This window comes from Pseudopipra pipra, chromosome 2, assembly GCF_036250125.1.
Source record: "Pseudopipra pipra isolate bDixPip1 chromosome 2, bDixPip1.hap1, whole genome shotgun sequence".
Lineage (NCBI taxonomy): Eukaryota > Metazoa > Chordata > Aves > Passeriformes > Pipridae > Pseudopipra > Pseudopipra pipra.
In genome coordinates, this window is record NC_087550.1 from 95,296,442 (window position 1) to 95,322,413 (window position 25,972).

At 36.0% G+C, this 25,972-nt stretch overlaps 1 protein-coding gene across 5 annotated transcripts in view; it reads right to left on the reverse strand.

The window, feature by feature from the left end:
* MYO16 (myosin XVI) overlaps positions 1-25,972 on the reverse strand; it is a 375,232-nt gene that overhangs the window by 227,783 nt on the left and 121,477 nt on the right. For all 5 annotated transcript variants that reach the window (XM_064646535.1, XM_064646539.1, XM_064646537.1 and 2 more), the window contains one exon: positions 23,253-23,396. In XM_064646535.1, the coding sequence (XP_064502605.1) occupies positions 23,253-23,396 (144 nt within the window). The remainder of the gene's footprint in view (positions 1-23,252; positions 23,397-25,972) is intronic.

Sequence of the window (25,972 nt, forward strand, 5' to 3'; positions counted from 1 at the left end):
TCTTGCTTGAAAAAGACATATTTTGTGGTTTTTAATAATATGCATTTTTAATATAGTGTATCATCCCTGCCTCACAGCTCTGTGAGCTTACTGAGGGTGTGCTCTGTCTCTCTGTCCAGCTCATCAATGAAGACCTTGAACAGGACTGGACCCACTATTAACCAGTGAGGTAAATAACTAGTGTGGAACATGTGGCAGGTAGCAAATATTACAGATACTGCACCTTTAGTTTAAATTCAGATGCTCAGAATTGTGTTAATGAACTTGAGTGCTATTGTTACACATATGACCTCTTAGGCCAGACAATAAGAACTCTACATATGATTAGAGATGGAATTCAAATTATCAGAATATAGTCCTACTTTGTTCTTAGGTTTCTGTCTATAGCTCTTAAAGAAAATGTCAGGAAAACTGTTCCCAGGGTGCTGATATTAGTTTCCAAATTTACATGTATGCCTTGTTTATATTCTAAATGCTATGACATATTTATTCCATTTCAATACAACTCACTTGAATTCTGCATGCAGTGCTCAATATATGTGAAAAGTTACTGGCTTACTTATTCTCAACACATCCTCATTCTCAAGTAATTTCTCAATAAAAATGATAAATATATTGCAAAACTTTATCCAATATCTCATATATATAAAAAATATTTTTGAGAAAAATATTTCTCTGCAATGATAAATTGCTTCTATTTTAGAAAGACTGCAGAAGGAAGGGCTTTAAATATATTATTTTAAAATGTTCCTAAAGACACCTAGTTCAATACACAGAATGCAAAATGCAACTGGACTGCATGCTGTGCCATGCAGAACAACATCAATATGTAGATACAGCATAAGAGATTGAACTCTAGTGATCAATAATAATTGAGTGGACAGTATCCGATTTGCAAAGTATTCCCATGTGATCAGAAATCTGAGCCTGCTGCCAAAGAGAAAATACCTTTGGCTAGTGAAAGGAGAAAATATTTCCTTTCTAGTTCCAGAAATGATGATTCAAAATACTTCAATTTATCTCAGAATCACTTTAGTGTGCAATTTTTAATCCCATTTTAATTTTCCTACTTATTTGTAGAATCTCTGACAAGTTTTCATTTCAGAAAAACAGAGTAGAATAGCTAAAGTCCACATGTATGCAGAAGTGGCAACCCTAAAGACTAGGTAAAGGGCTCAGGAGCAAAATAGCATGAAGTAGGTTAAAGGTGCACGGTTTCACAGTACTGATTTATGTGCATATCCACATTTTTTGCCAACACGATGCAGTTTGAGTTGACTTCCCATTCAGTGGAAGAGAGATGAACAACTACAGATTCACTGTAGAGTACACAATACAATGTACGTTCCCACTATAACTTATCCCATGATCACATCTTTGTATAGCTAAACTTGTAGCTAATTTAGGATAGTACAGAGATGATCACTGCTTTTGCACAGCAGGATACAGTAAGACTGAACTCTTCCTTCCAAAATAATACTCCAGAAGATGGGGAAAGAACCAGACAGCTTCTGAAGTCTAAGCACTACTGGAAATTTTGATTTGCAAGAACTTACAAAAACTTGCAACTTCATCACATGTGAACAGACTGAGCACAGCCAGAGTCCTCTACCACACTCTGTCCCTATACAAGCTACCCCTTGCCACTTGGCCCAAACATCAAAGTATAAAGACAGTCACAAACTCTTAGGACTATGTTGCTGTAGCTAAATCCAGTGGATCAGTGTCCAAGTTCCCACTGGTAAGATAAGAGTTCAGTTTAGTTCATAGTCTACATTTACAAAGCCTAATTAGTGATACTATTAACTCACAAGCAAACAATTTATTTTTAATTTTCTCCATCAAACTTCTCTTTAGGAACTAATTAAATTCTAAAAATCAATTTAACATCCACAGGGGCAAACCTTTCATTGAATGTTTAATTTTTTAAAAGGTCTTAAAACTTCCTTCTGTGCTATTTATTATCTGGCTAATAATCCTTGCTACTGTTTCTTATTTCCAGTGTTTCTTACACATCTTATGATTCCCAAATGGGAAATATATCTACTTACCACTACTCAGAAAAAAAAAAGAAGGACAGAGAAATCTCCATTCTGAGGAATGTCCTTATTTACAGATCTAAAATAATTTATTTTCTTTTGTCTCTCTGAAATCCACAATATTTTGTGTATCAGCAGTCTAACTTCATCAGGATAGGTGAAAACCATATGAAGAGCTGTGGGTTTAGACCTTCTCCAGTCATCTCCAACCATCTCCTATATTCAGGGACAGAGTTCTAACCACTAGGTTGTATGTCCAGAAACATAACACTATCACAACAGTATGGATTGCAGTATAATCTGATCTAGGCATTCTTAGAGGACTCCTGAGGTTAACTTACTGAGGTTCCCCAAGCACTTGGGAAGGACCCGGGCACTTCTCCGCCTAGGTACCACCTCTAACTTAGCTCCCCAGCTAGGATGTTACAGCTTTTGCCCCCAGTGAACTTTGTGGTCAGATGAGTTACGTGGTTGAACTGCTTTCTGAACCAGAGTCCTCATTGATCCACTTTAGGTGAAAGACGGGAAGACTCCTGGAAGTCTGACTACGATTCATTGAAATTCAAGCTTAAAATCCTGTCTTGCGTTGCATGCCTTAAATTATTCTTTCACACTTGTGTACCATGCAGGTTATTTAAATACTTGAAACAACTAAGTAATTTAGCTTTACTTATATAGTAGAAAGTCACAGATGTATTATAATTTTCAATACAGAAGTGATGACCCAGCATGTGCCTCTGTCACTGAGGATTACCACCACTGGCTTCATGAGGCTTTATGAAGGTGATCAGAAATACCCTGAGGAATATGTGTGGATACAAAAAAAAAAAAAAAAAAAGGAGAGAGGTAGAAAGAAATATTAATATACCTGTTGAGTTTTCTCTTGGGAACAGGCCTCAGTATGCTAGCTGTGTGCAATTTGTGCAGTCACCTATCAACCCCACAACAAAACCTGACTTTTTAAAATGTATTTATATTAGTAATCTATTTTTATTCAATTCCACATACTCCATATGCATATAATTCTATACATTTATATGCATGCAAATGTAGAAACATTTACATAGCATTCTCTCTTCTATGTTCATCACTTTCCTGCAGGGAAAGGCTACTATTTTTTTCACTAACAGCTTGAACAATTAACTTTTTCTCATTTTTTAAAAATATAACCACATGATTTACGAACTGATCCTTTTCATAAAATGGCATTAACCATGGAAGTAGAACAAGACTAAATGTAGTTCTTCAGAAAACATTTGTGGCATTTTACTTTCTTTGACATGAATAGTTAAGTTTTTCCCCCTTTAATGACCTACTTCTTCACATTAATTCCATTAAAAGATTTTGCTCATTGAAGGATATCCAAAGTTTACATACACCCATCTGCATGTTCTCATGTATACTAAAGTAACAGTGCAAATGGTACATCCTTCCAAACGTCCTTAGTATGCTATCAGTTAAAAAGAAAGCAACAGTAATCAGGATATAATGCTCTATTTTTTTTGAGAACAAGGAAACGTATATGAAATCACACACACTCGTGGGTTCCATGGTGCCATGTGATCTTGTTCTCCAACCTCAGTGGCTTGCATAAATTCTCATCCAAGATACCAAATTCCACAAATCTAGCTCGCTCCTCTTTATGGCTCCTATTAGGCTTGTTAATAAAGTGAAAGGAATAAAGTTGCTCTACACATTATTGTGGTTTAGGTCATTAGCACTGGATCTCACTTTTTACAAATTCACAGTGCAAAGCAGATGAGGAACAGTTCTCAAGGCAAGGCTCAAAAAAAAAAAAAAGTCAAAGACTTTTCCACATTGGGAAACCACAGATAATGAAATAAAAGATTAAGTGAGATTGAGCAGCTGCTCTCAGTTCAAAAACATGTTTTCCTTTCAACTCATTTCAAAAACAGATTTTCTGTAGGCAGGAGATTATTTCACAGAAATAACAATTTAGCTACTAGAAGAGCTGGGGGAAAATGAGCTAAAAGTGCTAAAAAGCAATTGTAATTATAGATCTTGTGTTGACAGTTCCCCTACCTGCTATCATAATCCAGATTTACCTGCTTAGTAAGAAGAAAACTGAGAGACACAAACTGAGTTATCTCTTTTGTGTTCTCTTTATGACTATAGAACAATCTAGAAACTATTTTACTAAATCTAGATATTGTCTTGGAATGCTGATTATAGCATTAGTACTTTAATTTTTTTCCACATAATCTTTAAGGAAGCCCCTTTCCCATGATACCACAGATGTTTGGAAGATAGATAATGAATTTCTATCAACTCCAGAGTAAAGAAAAGATTCCTGTTCCAGAACAAAAAGTCAAAAGAAGTCCATGAAAAAGGCTGATTCAGGACTAGAAGTCTAACATGCAGGGTACCTCTTTCTAAATATTTGCTTTTACTCCTCCTCCCCAAGGTCTTAACAGAGAATGGAAGAGGGACCATAAATGTGCACAAGTCATCTATAAAGATATGTAAGTTCCAGCATAGTCCATGGCAAACAGTAGTCACCTCGAAGCTGCTCTATCTTCAGTTTTGCCTTTAATGAACCTGAATGTAGCTCGTTATAAGAAAAGGAAAAAAAGAGAACATACTCCCTTTATGGAAGACAGGAGTGGGTCTGATAGAAAATCATTCACCAAATAGGGATGTCTGCTACACAGCTAAGGCTAGTGGCCTCATTCCTTTCATATATCTTGAAGAAAAACATGCATGCTGAAATTTCATCTATACAAAAGAAATTTTTCACAACCCCATTCTTCACCCTTTTTAGGGCAATTTCCATCAATGCAGTCTGAGGAGAACACACCTGATATTTTATTAAATGGGAATTTCAGTAACTCCAGACTGATGACTTGAGCTATGTTTTACAAATAATAAATTATTATTTGTAAAATATGTTTTACAAATAATAAACTATAACTTCTCTCAGGCGGTTAAGTTACTTGCAATTAGTTAAGTTCCACATCAAAACACCACCATCCCTCAACCATAATGCAGAACAGACCTAGGCATTACTTTTCCAAATAATAGGTTTTTCCTCAATAAGTTCTTATTTATTGAAACCTGAACTATTAAAAGTATTGAAGAAATGCAAACAGCAGTCTCACTATGTAGGAGTTTCCAAACAGAAAATATTTTCTTCCTTTCTTTCCAGAGTGTCTGTTACCAAAATAATCTGAACAAGAACCCAAACTCCATACACATACATACAGTTTAGAAGTAAAATCTGTGGATCACAAATCAAAGTAAGAACTAGAAAGGTTTAACTGCATCTATCATACTTCTGATTTGATCCTTGCATACCTTACACAGGTTTGTGTAGCAACAGAGAAAATGCAGGGAACAAATCCTTCTGCTCAGCTGATTTCCCTCACAGTGGATCATCATCTTAAGGTGCATTCATGAAAACAAATTCTCCCTTAATACAAATAGAAAAACCTCTCACTTCCTTTCAGGGACTTGCAGAGAGCACAGCTCTGTAAACTGGGCTGGCCCAATGCACCATTTAGAGGACTCCTTCCATAACCTTGAGTCAATAGTTACCTGCAGCAGGAGTTTCCACCTCTCACACAGGAAATACACTGATGATTATCTTTCTGCAATATTTGTTCTATTTCAGGGCTTTAAACTCTGTAAGAGTTGCTACCGTCTATGAGCTCATGCCTGTCACATTACCAAAAGTATTCTTTCACAAGGAGCAGGAACTGTCTGCCATCTGGATGAGCTTAACTTGTGATATAAGTAAAGGTTTGAATTCATTTTCGGCATGCCTGCTCCCACATCATAAAAACACAAACATAAAGCTCAATCCCTTATGTCTGTGACAACACAGCCTACAGAATCAAAGCTGAATTTAGTGCCTTATAAGTGCCCTCCAGGCACATGAAATAAAACAAAAAGGATAGAACACATATCTCCAATAAAACTCCACTTTAAAAGAAATCAGGAGATAATACAGTGCTGAAAATTTTATGCCAATACCCTTACATAATTGTTAAAATAAATGCATTTGTATTAATACAAATTTATGTTATGATATTATTACTTACTTTTTTCCTTAATAGATATATGCTAAACCAGTCAAGGAACCATCAATTGGAAATTCACTTATCCTTGTGTAAGTAAAATATTTCATCTGCTGTGTGGATACAAGTTCTTTGATTCATGGTACTTGTGGGTTGCAAAAATGGACACCAAAATCTGAATATGAAACTTAACTCCTCATCAAAACAGACTTTCTTGTTACAGACTAGAAATTAGGATTTATGGATACGTGCCAGTGTGCATAAACATCATAGTGTTCAAAAAATCCCAGGCACGTGTCTCAGTGACACGCTAGTTAAGAAAGGATAAAGAAATGTGCCAATACAGTGCCTGCTTATAAAAACCATCATATAGTTGTATACACATAAGATCACCAATGCCTACAAAAATCCCCAATTGTATTTGAAAATGTACTTCTAGGTTGTTAAATTGCTGCACACAAATAATAAAAACAGTACTTTAAAATCATCAAAGTTCCACAACCATTTTGACAATCATTTAACTCATGAATAAGGCATTTTTTTCCCTTAAACTAATAGAATGTAGGCAATGTCAGTTCACAGAAAAGATTTTCAGTACAGTTAAAAAAAAAGAAAGGCTGTCACGGCACATATTACAGATTGCTTGACAGGCATAGTCTGTTTGACTAATGTATTCAGAAGATAAAAGAATTAGCACTGATGACTGAAAACTAAAGACCAACATTTTCCCATCTGTTTGTGCACCATGGGGACTTAATTCCACCCATCAGCTGGAAGGAATAGAAAAGGCAAAGAAAATCCCACTCAGTTCCAGTACTGAACACTTCTGATAACACTGCAGAAGTACAGTATGTTTTCAACAACATCTTTCAAAGTAAAATACAACTAAGCATACAGTTAGGAAATAAAAAGGTAAAATCTAGCCAGAAGTTATCAAATAAAAACATAATGTACACTTCAAAAGTTACCACTATTTTCACATCCCAGCACTACAACATTCATGAGGACTGGGGAACATTCTATTAATTCTAAATGCATACAAATTTGTACTTGGATCTTAATCAGTTGGCAAGTCGTCTGTCATGGTGGTTCTTCATATTCTGAATCCTAGCATGCATCACCACGGTTTCTCAGAATTTAAGGTCTTAATTTCTAAGCTAAATATTGTCTATTTTCCTTGACTTGGCTTTGCCTCAAGGAATTATTCTTATTTTCTCTCTTCTCCCCCATACATATCTGAAAACACTCAGAATAATCCAGCTAGTTTGACTAGAAATTGGAAGAACACAATAATCACTTTTATTATATCCATTTCTGTTTCTTTACTTCCATACTTCATTCTGAATTTTTCCAACAGCTTCAAGTGATCATTCTTAACATAATCTAAATCTGTAGCTCAAATGCATAACCAAATTTTGCCATACAATTTGAAAATAATTGCTTCAGCCTCAATGTGTCTTCTTCATATGTACTCACTGCTGTTTCTAAATCTGTGAAGAAAAAGGCCATAAGAATATTTTTTTCCTTTCTCTCAGGGATGAGACATTTTAGCTTAGCCACAGTGGTTGGGCAAATGAATCTATAGCTTCTGGTGTGACACTGACTTCTATCAACAAGCTTGGATCATGTGTAGAACAGATTCAAGTTTAGTTCAAGGGATCCCACATAGGAGGGATCCCAATTGGGTTTAAACATCCAATTCTCCAGTCTCTGCACACAAGCTTTATTCAAACAGAAACTAGAGGAACCAATCTTACTCTCAAGATATGCACTTGTCTTAATGTAAATCAATATTTCAGTATTCTACCTGCCAAAAATTTGCATTGCATTAAAAAAAAAGCAGCATTACATTAAAGAGCAGCTAATGAAGAATACCTGTGATTTTCATCTCCAAAGCCACACATGACAAAAAAGAAAACAATAAGCATGTTTCTTTCTTACTTTCCTCCTTTATGAAGGTACCTCTTAGTTCAAAATACCTGTTGCACAGTTTTAGTGAGGACTTCTCAGAAAACACACAAAAAGATGAAGCATTAGGGTATCAGGAGGGCTCTAAGAGCATGAAGACACTCCTTTTAGCTTAATATGCAAAAAAAAATTAATCAATTGGAATAATTGTATTAATTGCGTGTACATGTTTGAATACAAAAAATAAGATATACTTTTAACTTTTTTAATCAAACCATTTTATTTGAAAGCAAGAAAAAATTAGGAGAAATTTCAGAATATTCTTTTTTGCCGAAATTTTGTATTTATATTGAAAGTTGAGGTAGACTAAAGGGACAATAAGGAAATTACAGCAAAATCTAGTTGCACGTTATATATCACAAAGAAAAGTTCTCTTCGCCTAGAACAGAATCCCATTCTATTTTTAAGACTGCAGCAAAAATGCAAAAGATCAGAATGAGGTCAACAAAAAGGGTGGTTGAAGTACAGAAGGATGGGTATTTGACTTGATATTGCCAGCTCTCATATTATTTGGCAAGAAAAGGGAATTAAAAGGGAAACTTCAAAGAGCATTGATGACTAAAGACTAAAATTTCCCCATCTGCTTCTGCACATGGGACTTGCAAACTTCCCATCAGTAGCAGAGCTTATGAAAAAAAATGAAATTATTCGAGCACTGAATGTCTCTGATAACAGAGGAGTACATTTTCTTTTCACTTTTATTTTAATTGTAATCATTAAAAATTATGACAGGCACACAGAAAAATGATCATTCCCTGTCCTATAATACTGCAACAAAAGGTCACTTTTTGAAATTATTGTCTTTAATTTTTAGAACAAATATAAGGAAATTCTCCTTCACACAGCAGGGAGTGAGCCTTTGGAATTGTCTGTCAAAAACTCTTTTAATCTGACACCACAGTTAGAGTTAACAGTTACTTCATAACCATTAAACAAGCTTGTAATTACATGAGGTTAAACAAATCTCATTTCAGGAGTTAAAAAGAACACTCCCTGGGGTTAGTAAGAACTGTCATTTCTGTAATACTGGACAAGCATCCTCTGATTATCCACTATAGTGCTGCTAAGTACAAATAGACAGCAAGTATTAACTTTTACTAGTATGTTTCCTACTAAGTTCTATGTGTTTGCATGTATATATACACACATGCATAAATAGGGGGAAGTAGCAGTAATACATACATATGCATATACATACACTCCAAAAAAAACTGCTGGAGAAAGTTCTGCCTGGCTAGCTTCACTTAAAAGAGTTTCACATGGAACAGCCCCAAATAAAGGAAGCTGATTTTGATGGCTCAGTAAAAATTGAAAGTTGTTTTTCAAAGAGCTCGTAGCTTAGGTTCAATATAAATAACATAAATGGTGGAAAATCTAACTAGAGGCAAAACTGAAGGACCTGTTTAACATGATGATCTTCTCCTTACTCCCCCGTGTTTGGGAAGCTAGTCTTATCTTCCTGTCTATGCACACTGTCATAAATCCAAGTCTGTATTTATTCAACTTGGAAAATAAAGATACTGAATACAGATGCTGAATGTTTTGATTTTCATTCTCCAGTCCATCTTGAGATTATATACACACACACAAATATACATACACATATATATGTGTGTGTGTGTAAATTAAATATGCTTCAAATAGCATGTAAATAAATATCACTACTTTAGGTATGATATCAGATATTATTGTTTTACTAATGCAGAGAAAAAGTCAGAGCCTATGTTAATGTATGTACACATACAGTAAAAAAAAACCCAAAAGTCTGTACTACATATCTCTGGTATAAAAAGCAAGATATTAAACAGTACATAAAAAACAACAGCTGTGTACAATGTATAGGTTCTGCAAAGATAAATACATCATGCAAGGAACTAAGAGTTCCTGAACTGCCATTTCAACTCATTTAATTTGCATTTTTATTATGAGACAGATTCATTGTGCTGATTGATAACATCAACATATTCCCAACCGTACAGGGAAGGGACTGTACAGCAGCTTAATCTGCACTCAGGGTGATGCTGTCTTGCTGGTTAGTAATTAAACCTAGATACTCTACAAACAAGTCATTGTGTGAAATACCAAATCTATTTAGGAAGTTTAGTATGAAGTCATCTTAATACAAAACTGGCTTCTCAGAACAGCAATGTATAATTAGATAACTCACATGAGCAGATAACCCTATTATTTTCCTCTGCTTGGGTAACAAATGAAGTGCAGTAGACATCAAAATCTGCCAGCCATAGGAAGTAGTAACCCGCTTTGTGACTGTAGCAAGTTACTCCTTAATATAACTATGGGGGAAATACACATTCCATGCCAAATTTTGTCATTGTTTATATGAAAAAAAATACATACACTTCCTAGCAATAAAACTATAACCACAGCTGACATTTATGTATTAACCAAACATAAGACTCCAGGTTTATCTGCACAAATTGCCCTCAATGGATAAACACATATATTGGAAAAGTGACAAAATTTTATACAAAATTGAAACAAATACTTTAAAGATGTAATGCTATGACATCGACCAAGGATTTATCTATGTTTTATCAGAAAAATTTGTTACTCATGTTCATAAAATGTAATCTTAGCAGTCAATGAAGAATAGGTACCTATTATCTTCCTATCACCTTGCCCGAAAACATTTGTCCACAGTCATTCCCTTACCATTCTCTAGTTTTCATTCCAAAAAATAAATTTTCCCAACTTCTTTCTTCCCAGTAAATCCAAATCAGTAATTTTGCAGTATTCATTTTAATTCAACAATTACTTCCCATTTTTTAACATTTGGGGAAAATATTTACTGTGTTTAAAAAATCTGCAATATATCATAGTTTCTAATGGGAATCATTTTAAATTAAGGCAAGTCTGATTTGATAAACTTTGATTTCAGATAGCTGAAGATGCAGCTGTTATTCAGAAATAATATAAAAAGCTAGTTTTCTCCTTTCCTTTCATAAGCCAGCTTTTATACACTTTCCAATATCTTTTTAGCTTTCTGTCTTGCAGATAGCAATCACATCTTGCTCAATCTCATTATCGAAACAAACAACAAAAAAAACTACATACAACTTTTCACTGTTTTTCAGTTCACGCCTTTAACTTCTCCACTTCATTATGCATCCCCATCTCCTTATCTTACATTTTCTACACTGGATTGCATTACCTATTTTTTCCACACATAGTCTACACCAATTATTCTAGATTTGCAAAGTCAATGCTTTTTCTCCATCTTTCCTCTTTTAACTGAAAAGTCTTCGAAAACATGTGCAAATATGAGTCTTTTAATGACCTTCATGTCACCTCATTTATTACATCCGCTAACTCCGCACTGTTATAATTTACCTAAACCATCTGCTTTCAATATGTAAGCCAGTTTTTCCTGCAGCAGTTTTCTTTTCAACGACTTTACACATCAATCTTCATGGTGGCATACCAAGATAAGTTGCCCTTGAACTTTTGATAAATTATATCAGTGTTGTATTTTCCCCTACTAGCTCACTCAAAAATTCAAGAATTACTGGAGATTCATCTGACGGTTCTTTTTTCACAGTTTCATGCTCCTATGCCCTTCTAAATTATGCATTATAAACTATGCCATAGTGATATTTCATTCCAATATTTCTGAAATGAAAACACATAAAAATCCACATAAGACTGAGGGTGGAGGGTGTTCATCCGAGTGGTTTGGGTTTTGGGGTTTTTTAAAGTATTGTGGGACAGCTCTTATCCAAATAAATTACACAGTATCAACTTAACCGAAAAAATATCCTTCCTCTAAAGTCTGGGAATCACACCTACCATCTTTGTCATAGTTCTGTTTTACTATAAATTTGGAGATGTTGCAAGATTCAGTCAATTTCTGTGAGATACTAATTTTTCTTAGCCTCAAGAAAAGGGTGATAGCAAGAGATTTCAAAAGACAAGATGTATTTTTCTGTCTTATGGTTGTGAATAACATGATTAATTATGGAAAGAAGGTATGAGAAAGAAGGAACTGGAAGAGTTTCATCCATATTGAACATTTCAGTTTTCAGGAGTGCCTAAATATAAGGGCAAATGCAACCTTTCCCTGCCACCGAGGGGGTGAGGTGACAAAGATACCAGTAGGTAAATGTCCCCTTAAGAAGAAATACAGTATGCATATATGTGATGCCCCATTAGATCTAACACCAGTGGTGCGCTGAAAATCATTCAAACAAGCTGTTCAAGCCACTAAGCTGACAAAACCACCTATTTTCTTGTAGACCTCTCTTTTCTAGACTTAAAGAGAGACAACAACATACATTCTCTATCAGATTTACAGCTGGTTGACCTTCATGCTCAATTGATAGTAATGCCCCAGTTACTAAAGACATACATTACACAATATTAATCCTGGTCTTTCGCATCTCAGGCTGTTGTTCTAATCACTAGATCACTGACCTCCAAAGTGTTCTTATCATGAACCGCATCAGTAAAAAATTTTTGAGCACACATCCCCAGTATATGTATACTTGTTGTGATGAATTACAGTTTGTGTGTGCCTGGTGATGTGGATTTACAGATTATACAATTTATAAATTGTGTACCACTGTACCAGTATATTATGTATGTTACAAAACATATAAAAAAACCCCAAAGTAAAAAGGACGAGACAAAGATCTAATCAAGAATATATTAAAATAATTGTATTTTATTCATTAATGGTGCAAAAAACTTTTTACTGTATTATTATTAAAAATATTCATATTTTTAATGAGAACAATAAGTTTCATTATTTTTTTAAAAATTAGTTAAAACTTTATCACAGTGATACAGTGATTCAAGGTCTGGTTCTAAGTTCAATTAATTTCAATACTTGGTGTTAAAATCTGTAATAGCTGGAAAAGCTCACAGATACATAGATCTAAATGGAAGAAGTGCATTCTTGGCCATGATTATTAAATTATATTAATTTTTCAATTCCATATATCAGCTAAACACACATTTTTATTGAAATTTGGCTAGGAAATTTTCATCTTCCCTGATGTCAGTCACTTGGTCTTGTCAACTAATGAGAAGGTGATGCATTTTTATGTTTAACAAATGAATTCAGAACCCGCTGAAACTCAAGAAAAATTTTAAAAATGTTAGGAAATTGTGTTTCCAAGGTTTTTTTTATGTACAAATACAAGAGTTTTTAAAGGTGACACGTATAATTTTCAGTAATAAAATCATATAACAATGGAAAAGTTTCAAAACACCTAATGCTCTCAAAATATTTCTTTTGAAAAGCAGTTACTTTCCTACTCATTATTAAACCATCACCTTTACTTCAAAAGGACTGATTAAGTGTGCTTATTTTTTCCAAAAATATCTGCTAGATAGCATACTACTGTCTGCGACTTTTCATCACAGAAAAGGTCAGCAGATTAGGCACCTTGGCTCTTTTTGAAAATGAAAAATGTGGAACCCCATTCTAAGTTTAACAACTCTTCAAGCGCTTTGCCCCAAGACAACCAGTGACCCTCAGTGCGGGACAAAAGAATTTTGCAGTCACTCCCCATCTTGTTAAATAGTATTGTAAAGATTCGACTATTTAAAGGTCTTGTTTTTATGAAACTAACCAAACTGATGAGAGATCCTGAACCACTTTGTATAGTTCTGAGGCCAACTTCCTGGCTGTAAAAGGAAGTTGGGAACAGTGTGCCTCTGATGCAGTGAGTGAATTTCAGGTGCAGTGCCAGCTCTGTAACCTTACCCCCAGAATCCTTTCTTAATCCAGTCAGAACAGCTGCTCCATCAATGGTTACATTGCATAGTCTTCCTATAAAACATTGCTTTTATTAAAGTTATTACTCTCGAGATCGTACCTCTTTTAGCACCTCTTCCTTTTAGTGATGTGTTCACAATAAAGTAGTTCTTCATGTATTTCATTACTGAAACAGAATCTAGCAAATACTACAAGCTGAGACAAGGACATGTTAGAAACACCCGTACTTCCAGCTAACTGCATAGCAAACCTCCCAAACAGTGTAATGTGCTCTAACACTTATTTCTTCAAACTCCAGTGATGTATTTCTACACACCTTCCAACTATATTTTCTGATAAAGGAGTGCATTTTAGAGTTTGTCACCATGTTGGGGTTTGTGTATTATTTCATCCATTTTGCTGCAGCAGGATGAACAAGTGTGTTCCCAATAGCATGTGGCTTTTTGTCTTTTGCTATTAAGAAGCCTTAAAAGAGGCTTCTGAAGATTTATAATTAAGTGAAATTTTGTAAAATACTGTACTGAGTATTGCTTGACTATAACCATCTCTAGTTAAATCTGATTAGATCAGATTTTACCCTGTAATTTATGAAGAGCTCATACTAGGACTAGAAGAGGCTCTGCCATTTTCCTGTTAATTTGTGCTATCGTTATTAGCCTTATTATCTTCAATCTGTGGTTTCTTCTCATGAATTTTTTAAGCCACTTGACTATCTAGTGAGAGTTAGTTTAGTTAAAACTAAATAATATAATCCATAAATCCACGTCACCAGGCACACACAAACTGTAATTCATCACAACGCACTGCAAGTGGATGAACAAGTGAGAGCACCACTTTCAATACCTCTGCAATGTGGAGTAGTTCTTCCCTCAGGACACCTTGCCTACTGCTCAAAACACAGAACCCTCATATGGATGGACGGAGGGTGCCAGTATCAATAGGTATATTAAATATTAGTAAAGCTTAACTTCTTCCTTACATTTTTTCTGACAAAAATAAATAAAAATTCTGATAATTCCAGTAAATCTTCCTGTGCATCTCTTGGGGTGTGCATCCACTTTGAAGACCATGGCACTAGACCTCACAAATTCAAATTTTCTCAGTTCCAAATACTTCTCATATTTGTATTTGTACAGCTCCTGGCAAAACCTGGAAGCCAGTAAGAATGTAGAACTCACCAGGAACTGCTAAATAATTTCAAGCAAATGTCACCAAAAGATTGTACTAAACCACTTTTATTAAATGTTTGTAATTATTTCCCTGATTAATCAAGATCTTTCACTGGCATATTCCTCATATGTTGGCCTTCTCAAACCCCTACTGAGGGAATATTCATGTTTATGTACCACTCTGTAGTTTCTCTTATAAATACTGCTGGGGCATACAATTAATTATGGATCTAAATGTCATTCTCAATTTGCCACCAGTGACTATACATCTAGCTTTTGTGACCTTTTGGCTTCTTTTCTTCAGAAAAAAAGTCCTTTTTTTCCCCCCTATATTTCATACTACTTGCCCATTATGTATTTTTCTTTTCAAATACCTGAAAGCAATATTAAAAACAAACAAACAAAAACATTTCAAATGCTTGGAAAACAGTAATATTTGCCTGGTAGGTAATATGTCTAACTTCTCTTTCTGAACTATCTTCTTACATGAACTTTTCTCCTGTCTTTTTTTGGGCTATAGAAATTTAACATAATCTGACAGGCATCAAACACATTACTTGTTGTTGTTCTCAATATTATGTTTTTAATATCCTCCGTATGTTACTTTCTTGTTTTAAGAACACAATCAGAATAATTATATCTACACAGCCCTCCAAACAGATGTCATGTGGGAATGTAATACTAAAATGGATCTCCTGAAGCATCACTTTGTAATGCAGGTAAAAACATAACACACGATCTCATTCACAACTTTAAGATCAATTTTAAAGCCAGTTAGGGTTTGTTGGGGGTTTTTTTGTTCCCTGTTACTCCTGCATGGAATGCTGTTTTCCAATATACGTCTCTTAACATTGAGAAAGCTTAGTTTAACTTCTTACGTTTATTTCTGGACACTTTTGTAGTCATTGGCATTCACGCCAGTAGCAACTTCAGGTTTTAAAAGCTCTTTTTTACCCCTTCCTTTATCTTGATATACTTACAGAAACTTATACAACCTACTTTGCTTTCTTTTTTTAAGTAAAATATACTATTTTGACTTGTTTCTCATAAGGTAGGCTTTCTATTCCCCTGTTTATCCCTGCAGTTTTCCTTGGCACAATTTACCATTCTTGAACTTGGCTGTATATAGTTAACTGCAGGCTATTGTCCCTTGTACAGTAGCAACAACACTCTTCCCTTCTCCTGGAAACATCTTCATTTTGACAAATCCAATAATCTCTCTTCCGCACCTGCAGTTACATGTTTGCAGCATACAATTGTCTTAAAATTGACTAAAGCTCTGAGGTCTTTTTCCTTTTTTCCAACTGATTGTTCCTGAGCGTATCACAGAAATGTCTGTTACACAGAGCATGACCTTGTATTTTTACACTTAAATTTCAATCCATTTTTATTACCAAAGTCTTCAAAGATACCCTGTTACTTCTGCATGACATTATAATCCTCACCCCTATGGATAGGGCATTGCAGCCTTGACTTCAGCATATTTCATTATCATACCCCTATTTTTCCTCCCAAGGTCATCACTGAAAACCCAAAATAAAATAACATTGTAGGACCAATCCTAAAGAAACCACAGTAACTCCTGGGCCTATAGTTTTCTCTTAACAGCTAGGCTGTTGTCGTGTTGTTACCAAGTTCTTCTCTACCAAGCAGCTTTTCACTTCTGTAATTAACTAAGGACGTAAACATCCTCGTATTCCCTAGCTACTCCATAAGAGTGACTCACAAAATAATTATGTCAGTGGTTCAGACAGAGGCTATTTCGCATAAAGAATGAATTTTGCCTTCTACAAATATCCCCCAATGGTGGAACATCCCTCTAGACCATCTTCTTCATAGCACAAAACTATGTTTAGTGAAGATCAAAAGCCAGAAGTTGATTTTCATTATCTTGTCATTCGTTCATCCTCTTTCTCTGGGGATCAAGAGAATCAGAGTAAAGGTGATCCAAAATTCCTCATTTTTGTACATGTAGTCTATCTCTTGGTATACTTTTCCTGGCTTGCTCCAGCCAAAACTGAGGGTGTTATTTGTTATTTTTCCCAACTCTCTTTTACCCTCCAGGAATTTTGATTTTCTAGAACTGCTCTGATGCCAAGAATATACTATACTCCAAATCATACAGACACGCTGCTTACTAGCTCTGGTCTACGTCCTAAGTCTCATCCCTAGCCTCAGATATTTTCCACCTGGAGGGAGGGAAGGAGGGAGGCAGAGAAGGAGCATGTGTGTGTGCGTGTCTCTGTGTGCACATGTGTGTGTGTGATTTCTAGCCATTGCAAAAGTATTTACAGACTCTTCAGGTTTACTTTCTGTGATTACTTCCCACGTGAAAAGACTTTGTTTCATCCCACGATTTAGCATTCTTCATACTGTGAAGTGCAGATTCTATTTCACTGGTTATTTCTCCTGCCAACTGAAGTTTCCAATGCTATTTCTTTTCATATTATCCTAATTTTTTTTACTATACTACATATTTTTCTGTATCCAGTTAGGCTCCTGTTCTTATCTCTGTTTGGACCACCTTTAATGCTGCATCACTAGGCAGCTTGATCCCTTTTCCTCAGTCTTTAATATTGCTACAGTTTCCCCTGAGTGTTACCATCTGGAGTTCAGCAACTCATTAACAGGCATCACCTAGATTAGTTCATTAGTAGCTTTCACCTATCTTAGTTCTTTCAGCAATGATGAAAGGTTGTAAGCCAGCAGTACACACTCTTTGGAAGTTCCCTCCTAGACTTATCACACAACCATCAGCCTCTGCAAACTGCGAGTGAATTCAAATAGATACCCACAGCTTATGCAGAAAAAACTTCCATTTAAAGTTTCTTACAAGTACTAAATACTGATAACTGCCTCTAGAAAGAGAGAAGAATCATTTTTCTTTTAGGCCACATGATCCTAAAGGATACTATAAACTATTACCCATTGTCCCATCCCAACTTCTAACTCTCCTCCTTCTCTCCTCCTCCCTTCTTCCTCTCATATTGACTCAAAGGAGGAAGTCATACTGAGCAAGATTGAGTGGGATGGAAGAACTGTCTCCTTTGAGGAAGCAATTCTTTATTCTGCTATAGTTGTTTCTCAAACTGTGAAATACAAAGATCTTTCATTAAGTCCTAAAGGTAATGGCATTTTGATCATTCATCTCTGCTTGCTAAAACAGTCTGATGTAGTTGCAAAGAACAAGGGCAAAATAACTGTATAGCTGTTGTCTGATTACATGACTTCAGATATGTGCCACACCAGCTGTATGAGGAAACGGAAAAGAGAGTTAGAGCCCCATAAAGTCTTCGCTTCTACTCCCAAAAGTGAATCTGTTCCTGTAATTTTTCCAGTAAAAACATATCTGATTTTGAAAAAGGATTTTACACTAAAAGCAAAAGTGAATTACAGATACAGTGGACAGTATTATATACCTGACACTGCTCATCTATTATTGGTGACTTTAAATATAATGAATGATTCTGTGATAACACTGCTAAGCTCAGATTTTCTTACGTTCTTAAAAGGGGAAAGAGAAAAAATATTCAGCCTCAAATTATTTAAAAAAACCCCAACTTTACTTTCAGCCTTCTGTGCCGGATTGCATTTCGTGCTTCAATTCTAGGTTCCAAAAAGCACATGATGAAACACATTTAATTAGCTGGCAGACAGTAGGCACATTTGCTTTTTCCAATAAGGTCAATAAAAAGCATGTATTAAGAATGTCTTTCTACTCCCCAATTTTCATTCACGTAAAAATTCTTGAGGATGTAGCACTGCTCTCTGCCATTCTAGTTAATTAACTGCCATGTTTATTACAGTAATGCCTTCAGGTCTATGAAAGAATAAAGAATAAATCTCTACTGTGCAGCATGCTATCATGGCTAGGCTTCACGAAAGAAGATTTGGGACAGCATGCTATACAAACACTAGAATACTGTCTCCACCTCCCTAGTTTCATTTGACAAGATGGTGAAAATACAACATTCATGTTGCCCACTGATACTGATTTCACGTGGCCGCAGATGTATATAAGTCTATGCATCTTTGTTCTTAAATGAAAGGCACTTCAGCATTCTCTTCAGCCTGCTACAGGAGCCTCCTTCATGCAACATCCACAAAAGGAGTCCCCTATCCCACAAGGAAAACACCTAAAGCTGCTGTGGTCAAGCAGTGACTGATGAATCTGACCTTTACTACCTCATCTGCATGTATGGCAACCAGACCTCTATGGATCACTTTTGATCCCTACATTTCCTCACGTGCTAGCAGCTGCCTTGGGGGTAAGTTCTTCATTGATCGACTATTTAGCAGACATGAGATATATTTCCTGGCTGTACTGCCCAGTGCTCCCCCTCCCCTTCCTGACAGCTACAGAACTGACAAGACATAAATATGTCCCTGGAAAGCTGTATCACCTAGGGTAAAATGTTGGAAATGATGGATAGAAATAGCTTCAAGCATCTATTCCAAAAATAGTGCTTAAAATTCCAACAGCCTTCCAAGAGAACATGATAGCATATAACCACATTACAAACAGCCAGAGCCCCTCCTAGCCTGCAGTGAATGAGTTTTACTTTTGTCTTTGCTATCCACCAGAGAACAGAAGTTGTGAGACACCACAGCTAAGCTGATGAATGACAAGTCACTATCTTGTCTCAGCCAGAAAAATATGATGACCAGCAAAAGGGGGATAAAACCGGAAACTGAGCATTCTTAAGTAAGTCTTCATTAATAGCCTTCTGGGATCTATATAAACCCTATATTCCTTTTTCTATTTTTTTTCTATTTTCCCTTCAGGAAATGTTTTTAAGTCCCCACTGAGGAACTCTCCACTGGATTCTACAACAGTTTTCCAGGAATCAGAATTTGAACAGGTCTCAATTAAAGGACCATGCTGTTACCTTTTAGCTCACATCTTTAAAAGAGAAAATATGGTATTGTCTGTGTTGTAAAGTCAGTCCAGAAGAAATATTTATCTAAAAGTAATTCCTAAGGGTACAAGGAATGTTATTTTTTTTTCCAATGAAGAAACAATAGAAACTGCCTGTAGCTCATAGTGGCATTATCGAGGCTCATGCTACACATTAGACATGGTCCATGAAACACTGTAACCTCAAGGCAAAGTAATTTCTAATATGAATTGCTCATGCAAAGGCATTTCAGAATTGTGAAAAATAAGCCCCTCCAACCTCAATTTTCATCTTCACTTTGTCAAAAGCTATTAAAGATAGCATTAATGTCATGGTTCAAAAACTATTGCTTACCTAAGAGTATTTCTCTTTCTCTGCCCTAATACTCTATCTTTATTCTGACTCCAAAAGGGAAAATATTAAGTTATTATTTATCTGGTCATGGAAATTTTACCTTTCAAAGTGCTAACCACCTAAAATGTGGGCAAATTTACCAGAATTTATTGCAAATAATATGGACAACTCAAACTTTATCTGTAAAAATCCGTATGGATGTACCCCTGCTTATTGAAATTTTAATTCATTAGATGACCTATTTATAACAAGTTATCAGAAGATACTTAGAACATTCAGATGAAGACAACCTGTAACAAACAGGGACCAAATCAAACAACATTCAAATGATGGGCACTGAAAAATTACTTTGGATATAACCCTGTATAGAAATACTTGAGGTTTTATTAGATCGGGCTTCTTGCAAAAACAGGCAGGGAAAATTTTACAAGTTCCCTCTATAACCTCAACTGTTCCTATTAATGTCAACAGCAGACACATTCAGAATTTCTGAAAATTCCCCACAATAAAAGAATTTCCTATAATATAAGAATTTTTATAAATGAGCTGCTCTGTTCTGATTTGTTTATCAGTTTAGGAGTACACACAGAATACAATGATACAGAGGCTTCAGATACATTGGACAGATCAAGGTAATACAAGAGATAAAACATCACCTTCTGAAAATTTTATCCTTTATTTGCCAAGACTAGTGACAATGTTTAGAATGGGACACTTCTATCATATCTGATGGCTGTGGTTAGGTAAGATAAAATATTTTAAGCACTAAGAACAGAAAATCAGACTTACATGCATTGCATTGCACATTTACTGGATCTGATTATAGTTGCAATAGAAAATACAAGAAAATTACATTCCAAGCATCACAAAGGCAGAATCTCTACTATTAATCAAAGGGACCTGGGAAAATTCTAGGCACTGAAGCCAACTGTCATGGAGGAGATCTTGTTTAGCCCAGAAAAGACTCTTAGCCTCTACAATGTGACAGCTGGATACAAACTAGTCCCTGGTCACCAAGATATACTCTTTTCTTTAGTATTTCTTATTTACTAGCTAGATGGCTTCCCACACAAAATACTTCTGGGGCTAGGACAACAAGCTGAACATGAGCAAATAATGTGCTCTTCCAACAAACAGGGCCATAGATTTCTTGGACTGGATTGTCAGCAGGCCTAGGCACTGGTGAGAGCCCACCACTGATGAGGCTCCAGTTGCAGGCTCCCCAGTAAAAGAAAGATATGTACATACTAGAGTGAGTCCTGCCAAGGGGATATAAAGACGAGGATAGGACTGGAGCATCTGTCATACAAGGAGAGGCTGAGGCAGTTGGGACTCTTCAGGCTTGAAAAAAGAAGGCTCTGGCAGGACTTAAAAAAATGTGTAAATTCCTGATGGAAGGAGTAAAGAACAAGGAGCCAGACTCCCCTTGGTGGAGTCCAGTGACAGGATAAAATGAAAGAGGGACAAATTAAAACACAGAATATTCTGTTCAAACCTAATAGAAAGTTTTGTGGATTTTCCATCCTTGGAGATTTGGTTCTGGGCAATCTGCTGTGGCTAGCTCTTGTCTGAGCAGTATGTATGGACTAGAAAACCTTCAAAAGTGACTTCATGAAAGCTATTATCAAGCATATAGTCTAAAAATATTTCTCCCTTCCCTGTACTTGTAATATTGAAATAAGATTATAAATATGATAACAAATGCTGATCTACTTGCAATGACCTATTTAAAACTTACACATTTTAAAATGATACAAATAGATTAAAAAACTTTAAGTCAGACTGTGAACTGTTTCTGCACTACTATTTTAAAGAGCAATTTAAAATGAACCGTGAAAAAGAGCTGCATTAATAACATTATGTAAAACTAGAAGCTGTGATCCTAGGAATGGAAGCACAAAACAGAAGCATAGAATCATTTAGGTTGGAAAAGATCTTTAAGATCATTGAGTCCTATTGTTAACCCAGGACTGCAAGTCCATCACTAAACCATGTCCCTATTTACACACCTTTTAAATACTTCCAGGGATGTCGACTCCACCACTTCCATGGTCAGCCTGTTCCAATGTTGACTACCTTTTCAGAAAAAAAATATTTTCCTAATATCCAATCTAAACCTCCCCTGGCACAACTTGAGGCCATTTCCTCTTGTCCTGTTGCTCGCTACCTGGGAGAAGAGACCAACCCTCACCTGGCTACAAACTCCTTTCAGGTCTTCTCTGAGTCTCTTTTTTCTCCAACCTAAACAGCCCCAGCTCCCTCACCTGCATCTCATAAGACTTATGCTCCAAAACCTTCACCAGCTCAACTGCCCTCCTCTGGAAAAGCTCCAGTACATCAATATCTTTCTTGTAGTGAGGAGCCCAAAACTGTACACAGGACTCGAGGTGCAGCCTCGCCACTGCCACGTAGAGGGGCACAATCACTACCCTGAACAACTACAGTGTTGACCACACTGTTCCAGATACAAGTCAACATGCCATTGGAATTCTTGGCCACCTGGGCACACTGCTGTTCTCTGCAAAGACTGAATACTATATGTACTACTATATTGGGTAAACTGAGCTTTTAAAAGTCAAAGTTGTTTAGATAAATACTAAATTTGCCTCATTTTGACCATGTCCACAAACACTTCTTTATGAATACTGAGTGTAATTGCATGAATACTTGCTTTACAGGAGGAGATTTTTATAAAATGGTCTGAGAACTCAACCCTTAACAGAAAATGACAGGGAGAAAAGAAAAGAAATTATCTGAATTCCCATTTGGGACTGAGTGCTTATCAGAGATATAAGCTCCTGACCACAGGGAAGAGACAGGAGATACTTGACACTGATGTTTACAATTTATTCTCACTGAAGGCCTAAAAATGCCTTCTAAAAATCCTGAGTACCCAAACAATGTCAAGAAAAAAAAACAAATACAATATATGCCTTCAGAGATACGATTAGTAGTAATATGTTGCATTCATACAGCAGTTTCAGACCTCAGGATGCTACTTTCTGTCTCCTTCTCAAGCACACAATGCACTGGATTGCTTTACTTACTAGTAGCAGCAGTAGGACAATATCAGGATTATCACAGGCACAGGCTACATGCATTGATGTCCAAAAATCCTCATCTTGATGATTTACATTCACTCCTCTGTCAATTAGAATTTCTGCAGCAAATGCATTATCGTAGCGAGCACACTGAAAGAAAAAGAACAGATTAGGGATGGTGTTTTCCTCAGTGTACAACTGAATTTACTACATAGTATTTAAATTAGGCAGATGACACATTATAGTTGAACTGCTGTGTTTGTAGGGAACAACAGATGAGGAATCTATAGAAATAATTCTGTGGAGACTACCAGTTCCATATGCATGATTCACAGAACCCCCTACTTCCTGTGAAAAAGCACTATATGAAATCTGCTGAATCTACAATAAAGATAAGGCTTTTTTCTGTTCAATACTGTCATTCCAAATTACTGCACAGGCATCAGTGCATCATAATCACATGATGAGTAGTGGCATCTAAAGATATGTACACCCACACATATATATGTCCACGTGTACACGAACTTCTGCCTCTTATGCAGATCATAGCAATAGTACACACTTCTACATACTCACTTCTATTTCCAATCCACTAACTGTATGATTCCTTTTCCAGTCTCTCTGACAGATAAATACTCTGCACACTACAGGTGTGTTGGGAGAGCCAAGGGAATGCACGTGTGTGTGTGTGCGTGTGTGTGTGTGTGTGCGTGTGTGTGTGACGATGGAGATCACAGTCACTAATTTTGGCAGAGAAGAAACTGGTTTAGCCATGGTTTTGACCTTACTCCTCTGTCACATCTGTGACTTTTTATGCGTGAGGTTACAGACAATACTATAAAAGACAAACAGGGCACCTCTTAAGATCTTTACTCTGGTCTAGCATAACAATCTCAGTAACTGTTTAGAGAAAGATCCTCTCTCCTCACTGGAGAGGTTACGGGGAGACTTATTTTCTCTATTAGATACTTCGATGTTTTGAATACAATCCTTAATATTGATGCCTCTTCCAATATTTAAACATATTCTGGACCCCAAAAGCACATATAAACATTGAGAGTACAAACACAGTGAAATCTGCAGATAATTTGCAAGTGTGGGTTAAATTATTGTGTTATGTCTATCGCATGTGAAACCATACCACGGCATCCAGTTTGCTGATCTCTATTAATCTGGCATGGAAGCCGCGATACTGAAGGAAATGGGGAAGAAGTAAAAGTACGTAACTGAATTTGATTGTGAAGTCAAAACATAGCTGAGATCTTCAGCTGAATGGAGGAGCTACATGTACTACTGCAATCATAAATATTGATAACTCAAAGGATGAAATTTAAACTCTATAAGGATAAAAAGCAGTCCTGCCTTAAATGATTTCCAACATACTGCACTAATTTACAGGACAGAAACTAAGATCTGATGTATTTCCTTTAACTTGTAACTTACTTGGAAGCTCTAGGAACAGTTTTGTTGTGTTGCAGTATTATTCATTGTAAGTATAACTTACACTGAGCTGTTCTATGTTCAAATTTTAACAAATCAGAGATAAGACATTATATAATACAGATCAACATAATCTAATACCAATCACCTGTTCCTTGGCTCTTGTTTAATGGATTTTGTGAAATAAAGTTCCAGAAAAAAATTGGTATGCATATACGTTGTTATTAGGGCAGGGGTAGGTGACTGTCTGTGGGAATTGGTATGATGCTATGTGCTTCCAGCTGAATGGGCAGCTCAGGCAAGTACTCTCTTTTCATACTTTTCTTCTCATGGAATCTAAAGAGAGTTCACTGAATACCTGTGAAGCTCCCACAGCTTCTCAGAGATTCAATACTAGGATACAGAGATGGGAACAGAATCTTTATGAAGTGTCACATTGGATTTTTTTTTTAGAAATATATCACATTTTGGAAGTTAACAGAAATGTAAAAAGGAAAATATGGAGATATTTTCGATTCATTATGGTATAAAAACATTAAGCTTACAACTGGAAAGAATAAACACTGATTAAGGACAAAGCAGCTTATACAGAATCATGGTGGTAAAACTAGTACTTAGAATGGATCTAAGTGGGCTTAAAGAATACAACATAGATGCATTATAAATTGTTATTTTCAATTCTTGCAGGAAAATAAACTTGCCTTATCTATTTCCCTGCATCTTGACTCTCCTCTCCTGTCTGTACTGTTCCCAAATCAGGGTTAAATCCAAATTTCATTGAAATTAGGTTTGCCTCTCTCCAATGGGACCAGCATTTTCCTGTAAGTGAATTTTGAGTGCTTACAAGTAACTCTGACTAAATTGAGGCAGCAGGTTACACAGAGCTCTCTATCGCAAACTTCTTACTGCAGAAAGCTTTCCCTCCTTTGGAAGCACATGTGCCTGTGAAGCAGCAGGCACCAGCTGAGAGATACTGATCGTGACAGTGAACTGGGGTGCGATGCAGGCTAAAAACCTGAAAAGGTAAAGTTCAACTGCAGATTTTATCTGCAGTTAAAAAGTGTGCATCAGCTAAACTAGAACACTCAATCTAAAATTCCCGAAGATGGATTTTCTTTCTTCTATTTTAAATTGCCTGAGACTGATGTCACATCATCCACACTGAAGATTTTCTCCTAGGGCTTTCAGCACAGTATAAGCTTTGGGATGCCTCTATTTCGGGAATCCAATGATAATATCTTCTATGGACTGCCCTTTTAAAGAGCAATTGAGCACTTTGTAGCAAG